Below are 7,117 nucleotides of genomic sequence, written 5' to 3' on the forward strand. Positions count from 1 at the left end.
TCCGAAGCTGGGGTTCACAATTGAGGATGAAATGTTAGAGAAGGGAGAGAGAAGCCCGATTTGAGGGAGATCGGAGCCACTCCTGGCGTGAATTCGCCGGAGAACTTGAGAAATGGAAAAGGAGGCGTGAGGGAGAGGAAGACGCTGTATCTTCTTCTATTAAATTGGAAATTGGAGAAGAATGAGATGTGAAAGGGAGTTGAGTTTATTGCGGGTTGATCAATTATTCTCTTGGGCCACATTATTTTGTTGATTTGGGCCTTAGTAAAGTGAGTAATATAAAATGACTCAGAGAAATTGAAGGAATAGGTGGGCTGTAGTGAATTAAACATCTGGGCCAAAAATTAAATAAGGTTTTTGGGCTGCCAAATTAAATATTAGATTGGGCTAAGATACAATTCTTAAAGTGGAATTTAATTTATGGAATTGAACTTGGAGCTCGGAGATTTATGAATTAATTCCCGGATAATTTATTTAATTTCCAAAGATGGAAAATAATGAAATTTGGGGGACGCGAAGGCCGACCGGCGTCGCCGCGCGACGCCATGGGAGGCCTTAAGGAAAATCGAAAGAAAAAGGGAGCGACGTTCCCGAGTCACGAAAATAATCAAGTTAAAAAAAAAGATGCTATTAATTAAATTTCCCGATTTAATTAATATGCAAGTTTCTAAAAATTTTCTAGAAGTGAGCGAAGGATAAAAGAAATATAATAGGGGCATGCATTCCTATAAGTATATGAATTTCTCGAGTCTTATTAGAACATTGTTTGCTTTCAAAAGACTATCTCAGCGAGTTAAGGGTGGAGCAAGGAAAATCCTTCATATATATGATATAAATATATGAAGTTAATTTAAAAAAAAAAAAAATCCAAGTTAAGGAGTTTTAAGCCAACGAGGTGGACTTTCGAACTAAAATATTTTAGTGAGCTTTCTGTTTAATGTATGTTTACAGTTTTTATGAAAAGTATTTTTGTATGGTTCTATTTAAGATATGGTGTTAAGTGCGAGCTTGCAATTTAATGTGAAGTATTACGAAAAATGCTATTTGCTTGGTGTTATTATATGATGTTATGTGTTGCTTTACGAGTGCTTATGAAGTGTTACTTTTGTTGAAGTTTTAAGTTCGGCTTTGACCGATAGAATTGAGTTTATTCCAAATATGTTTACGAGGAAAATGAAGTATTGAAAGATTTGAGTTCGGCTTTGACCGATAGAAATGAGTTTGTTCCAAATATGTTTTATGAGGAAAATAAAGTTGCGAAAGTTATGTCAAGCCATGTTTTGTTTTGAACTTTGCCTATCTGGTTGCCTAGCAAGGGCGATGTCCCTACCAGACTAGGAGTTTCGTGAATTCATTTCACCAGGAGTTTTGTGAAATTTATTTCACTAGGAGTTTCGTGGATTCATTTCACTAGGAGTTTCGTGAATTCATTTCACCAGGAGTTTCGTGAATTAATTTCACTACGAGTTTCGTGAATTCATTTCGCCAGGAGTTTCGTGAATTTATTTCATTAGGAGTTTCGTGAATTCATTTCACCAGGAGTTTTATGAATTTATTTCACCAGGAGTTTTGTGAAATTTATTTCACTAGGAGTTTCGTGAATTCGTTTCACCAGGAGTTCGTGAATTCTTTTCACCAGGAGTTAGTTCAGATATGGCAAATGTTTCAGGAAAATAGATCGGCACATCGCTTTTAATAAAGGAAAAGGAAAATGATTTAGTGTTCTCGGATCTTTTACTTAAAACCCCGAGTTCACTCAAAGAGTGGTTTGACAAAACTAGTTTTTCAGTAAAATATATTTCGGCACGTGTCCACTGAGTACACAAAGTACTCAGCCCTGCATATGTTTTAAAAATGTGCATGTTGAGTAGTGATGACGGCGAGCGGTGTTGAGCATAGACGATGAAGACCCTTCGATTGAGTAGTACTTGGATGTGTCGTGTCTCCATACACGATGTCATCTAGTGTTGCCCACGGTTCACGAACCGGCGGTTCCGGTTCGGAACCGCCGGTTCCGGTTCGGTCGAAGGCGGAATCGGAACCGAACCGTGAGGCTATTTCACGGTTCCGGTTCCGGTTCGAAAACCGGCGGTTCCGGTTCCGGTTCGGAACCGCCGGTTTTTCCGGCGGTTTAGGCGGTTCCGGTTCGGAACCGGCGGTTTCGCGGTTCGGTCGTATTTTTTTTTTAATTTGAAATTTGGATTTATACAACAAATTGGAACAAGACAATGTATACTTCAAATAGAAATACGGCGAATAAGGAAGAAATTATATCTATTTTATTGAGTTTGAGTTGTAACGGACAACGATACATTACAATTTACAATATGTATACAAGTATACAACATACAATAATGTAATATAAATTTGAAATTTGGACTTATACAATAAATTGGAACAAGATAATGGATAATTTAAATTGAACTAAGACGAATATGATGAAAATGATATCAATTTTATTAAATTGGAGTTGTAACGGACAACGATACATTACAATTTACAATACATATACAAGTATACAACATACAATAATGTAATATAAATTTGAAATTTGGACTTATACAATAAATTGGAACAAGAGTACAAGACAATGGATAATTGTACTCTTGTTCCAATTTATTGTATAAGTCCAAATTTCAAATTTATATTACATTATTGTATGTTGTATACTTGTATATGTATTGTAAATTGTAATGTATCGTTGTCCGTTACAACTCAAATTCAATAAAATTGATATCATTTTCATCATATTCGTCTTATTTCAATTTAAATTATCCATTATCTTGTTCCAATTTATTGTATAAGTCCAAATTTCAAATTTATATTACATTATTGTATGTTGTATACTTGTATACATATTGTAAATTGTAATGTATCGTTGTCCGTTACAACTTACAACTCAAACTCAATAAAATAGATATCATTTCTTCCTTATTCGCCGTATTTCTATTTAAATTATACATTGTCTTGTTCCAATTTGTTGTATAAATCCAAATTTCAAATTAAAAAAAAAAATACAACCGAACCGCGAAACCGCCGGTTCCGAACCGGAACCGCCGGTTTTCACGGTTAACCGCCGGTTTCCGGTCCAAAAACCGCCGGAACCGGCCGGTTTTGCCGCTGAAAAGCTGCCGCCGTCAGCCCCATCCCTGACGCCTTGATTTACGCGCCCGAACCGGCGGTTCCGCCGGTTAACCGGCGGTTCCGAACCGTCCCGAACCGCTGGTTCGGTGACGGTTCCGGTTCGAAAAATCATGAACCTGAACCGGACCGCGACCCGAATTGCGACGGTTCCGGTTCGGAAAAATTGCCACGGTTCCGGTTCGGAACCGGAACCGCCGGTTCCGGTTCGCCGGTTAACCGCCGGAACCGGAACCGGTGGGCATCTCTATTGTCATCTACTCTTGACTCTTCTGCTGCAATGTAAAAATTGAGTTTGCACTCTGATATATATATATATATATATATATATATATATATATATATATATATATATATATATATATATATATATATATATATATAGGGTAGTGATAATATACAAACTCCCTAAGCTACAAACTATGCAAACTATAATCTCATCCGGTAAGTATATCAAATCGACGGTTCTAATTTATGGTCTGTAAAAATGTCAACAGAGCTTATAAAAGATGTAACTAAGGGTTATTTTTGGGACCAAAATTATAATCCGAAAACAGAAAATCCGATTAGATTAAGGAATCCCAATAATATCGGCTGTTAACCTCCCCTCTCATTTATCACGTCCTCCCCTCTCTGTACTCCACGCAGTTTCACCAATTAAGCCTGTTCAACGCACCTCTCCAATTTCCTCCATTGCAACGCTTCGTCTCTGTACTCCACGCAGTCGTCGTTTGCCAAGCTTCGTGCTGACATGAGTTCTGGGGGGCGAGCGGGTCAAGCGGCTGGTGCTTCGGCCGGAGGTGAGGTTTCCATTGAAAACCCCAATTTTCAACAGCGGTGAAATTTTGAAGCAATTGGGTTTTTGTAGCTTTATTCAGTCAATTGAATGCGCCGCTCGTTTTGTATAGATAAAAAATCGATATACGGAGCTATGTTGACATCCTGTCGCCGTAGGCTGTATGAATCGTGCTTGAATGTCAATGATAGACATTCAAAGCTATTTTTTAAGTGCAATTAACCACAGTAACCCCTTGTAATTGACATGCAGGGTCCATTTATGTTCGTTCTATTGAGAAACAAAAAACCCCACACGGATTTTTGGGTTGTAGTTTGTTGTTTTGTTTGATTTTTAAAAAATCAACACGAATCACCCAGCAAACCACCGCCCTATTATGTTTTTCTTGTGTTACAGGGTTGGTTTTGAAATCACAATGCTGTGTAATTTTTCATATTATTTTGAATTTAATTGTTGCTGACATTGAACTTGTGGTGACATTGTTAGTAGCTGCTGTTGACACTAAAATTATGTATATTCTATGTTGTTGACACTGAAATTCTTTCAAGGTTCTCTGAAATTATGTCTGTTCTATGTTGGAGGCATTGAAATTCTTTCAATGTTGTTGACATTTACAGAATCTGCCTTTGACGTTGAAATTATATTTTGGTTGGCATTTAAATAATAGGCTGGTGACTATTTCACCTGGAATGTGAAGGTTGAATCATAAGGCAGGTTTTGATAATGATGGCCACATTTTTTTTTGGTTGGAGGGAACCGACAATCCAGCCAATGCTGAAGAGGTATGTTGGCCACATTTTTTTTGGTTTAAATTGATTGCTCACTCAATCATCCTAGCGTACTTTTCGTGAAGGCTGGCGTATCGGAGAACGGCCTAAGGGAGCCATCTGACGAATTATTCAGTGGGGATGAAGGTGTTTCCCATGAAGGGGAAAGAGAGCCGGCTGCCAACTTAGGAGGAGACTGTGGGGATTTTATGAGTGGTAGTGACAATGGGAGAGAGCCTCTGACTGCTGTGAAAGCAGGAACGGTTGTGAACGAGGAGAATGCACTCGATGTGGTTAGGGCTATAGCGCGTGATGTTGATGAGGAGGTATGTAAAACAGCTGAACTTAGTAATGATTCATATATGTAGGGGGTGTTGACATTTGCTTTTGGATGTGGATGTTTGATGGTGTTGTTGACATTCAGCATAAGTTGTTGACATTGTACACTTTTCTGTTTTCCCAATGCAGCACGACGAAGTAGATATAGCCATCTGTTCTGCTGTGGAAGCAGTATATGTGCTAGGTGATGCCGCCTTTGAGACACAAACAGATACAAGGGGTGTTGACATGGGTAAATTTCCTGTTCGTGGGGATGCAGAGAGTCATCGTGAAGAGAGCACATTTCCTGACATACAACCTGCTCCAGTGAGGAAAATGAGATTGCCTACGGGGAGAAGAGAGGGATCGATGTCAACGCGCATCAGCCCTTTATGGACTAGAGAAAAGAGGGACTGTTACCAATTCCTACTTGCAACTCCCTATATGTGGACGTAAGCCAAAAATTACATCATTATTGGCTTATTTTAACAAAAGTTGCTGACTTGAATAAGGTATGGTTGAAATGTAGGGATCATGTTGTCTACGATGATGATATGGTGGAACTTAGTAAAAGAAAATTCAGCACGTTGAAGCCCCATGAAGCTGTTGATGTTGGAGTTGTGGATGCTTGGGCATGGTATTTGAATCACATGGAAGAGGAAAAAACAACACAGATTACCAAGAGATTGTTTGCCACAACATCTCCAACAGTAAGTGTCCTGTTACTGCGATGTAATTTGTATTATTTTATGCCTAATGACATTGTGTCACGAGTGCAGACATTCAATGTGGTTGAAAGGAGAACTACTTGGTTAGAGTCTGAAGCTGTTCATTCGTTCTGTGAGGAGATGGATGGTCAATTCAACATGGATGGAAATTTTGATTTCACAAAATATGATATGGTAATCCTTCATTGTTTAGAGTCTGAAGCTGTTCATTCGTTCTAAAAACAACGTCGTCGACATTCATTATTGAAGCAAGTGTATAATTATGTGCAGATATTTTTCCCAATCTTTTCAAATAGACAGTACTTTTTGGTGTGCTTTTCCTTTAAGACTGGTATTGCGGACGTGCTAGACATTGTCGTGCCTGAGAACGGTATTCCAGATGCGAGCAAATATGCGACAGACCTGGGTCTACTTGTAAGTACACAAGTTGACACTATATTGAATCCTTGATGTTTTAAATGACTCTTCATCGCCTATATAATGACATTTACGCTAACATTACAGCTAGGCAATAAATCAATGATGACATGATATAGCTTACATTTTCCCTTGCCTTGTATGCAGCGGAATTTTCTTGGCTACTATCTCGAGTCAAAAGGACTGAACGCAATGTGTGAGGTAATAATGAAAGAGCAGAGAACCCGACTGCTGGACTTGCCCTGGAAGACACCCCAGGCCACTAATGACTCGGCAGTATTCCTGATGAGGCACATGGAGTCCTACAAAGGTAACCCTGACAATTTAAAGGCTATTGGTCTTCATGGTGCTAGTGTGAGGATTCTGCAGATTTTGAGGGGGAGGTATTGCAAGAACATGCTCCTTGCACCGTTCAACAGTGCCAAAGAAATGTTCTTGTCATACATGAGTCATTACATCAACGTGACGCCCACTTTCAGAACAGATTTTGCTAGGCAAGTGAATGGAATGTTGAACAAGGCTCCCAGTAACGAGCAATGCAATCAGCCTGCCAGGAAGAGAAGCAAGATGAAATGAGTTTATTTGAAGTTGATGATCTTTGTTTTCAATTGTTTATGGTAGTTTTTGGATTTTGACGTTTAGAACTTTTGGCTTGATAACTCGTCGTTTTGTTAATTGAATTACCAACATTAGGAAGTTGTTTGAACTGAAGCAAGTTCGTATTGATATTCTCTCCATTTTGATTCGTCCTATGTGGAACTTTCATAATGACATGGTGTCTGGTGTTGATAATGTTACAAAACAGAATAACCTTGGTGACATTTGTTAATGTTGCAGCTATAATTGGTCTACCTATTGACCTTCTGTCTTGAGGGGTTGAGAAAGGGAAAAAATCCCTCTTGAGAAAAAGGTTAGAGAAACAACATATTAAAATAATATGTTGACATTGC

The 7,117-nt window shown here is 38.6% G+C and overlaps 1 protein-coding gene across 1 annotated transcript; it reads left to right on the forward strand.

The window, feature by feature from the left end:
* Positions 1-4,756: 4,756 nt before the first annotated feature.
* LOC121757117 lies at positions 4,757-6,917 on the forward strand. Its single transcript, XM_042152607.1, has 6 exons — positions 4,757-5,030; positions 5,173-5,474; positions 5,552-5,732; positions 5,802-5,924; positions 6,021-6,164; positions 6,315-6,917. The coding sequence occupies exons 1-6, from the start codon at positions 4,914-4,916 to the stop codon at positions 6,741-6,743; spliced, it is 1,296 nt and encodes a 431-aa protein (XP_042008541.1). The 5' UTR covers positions 4,757-4,913; the 3' UTR covers positions 6,744-6,917.
* Positions 6,918-7,117: the final 200 nt, after the last annotated feature.

Source organism: Salvia splendens, chromosome 12, assembly GCF_004379255.2.
Source record: "Salvia splendens isolate huo1 chromosome 12, SspV2, whole genome shotgun sequence".
In the NCBI taxonomy this organism is placed as follows: Eukaryota; Viridiplantae; Streptophyta; class Magnoliopsida; order Lamiales; family Lamiaceae; genus Salvia; species Salvia splendens.

Coding starts and splice junctions, on each gene's coding strand:
- LOC121757117 (XM_042152607.1), top strand. CDS start 4,914: ATGAGTGGTAGTGACAATGGGAGAGAGCCTCTGACTGCTGTGAAAGCA. Junction 5,031..5,172: donor CGCGTGATGTTGATGAGGAG/GTATGTAAAACA, acceptor TTCCCAATGCAG/CACGACGAAGTAGATATAGC. Junction 6,165..6,314: donor CGACAGACCTGGGTCTACTT/GTAAGTACACAA, acceptor CCTTGTATGCAG/CGGAATTTTCTTGGCTACTA.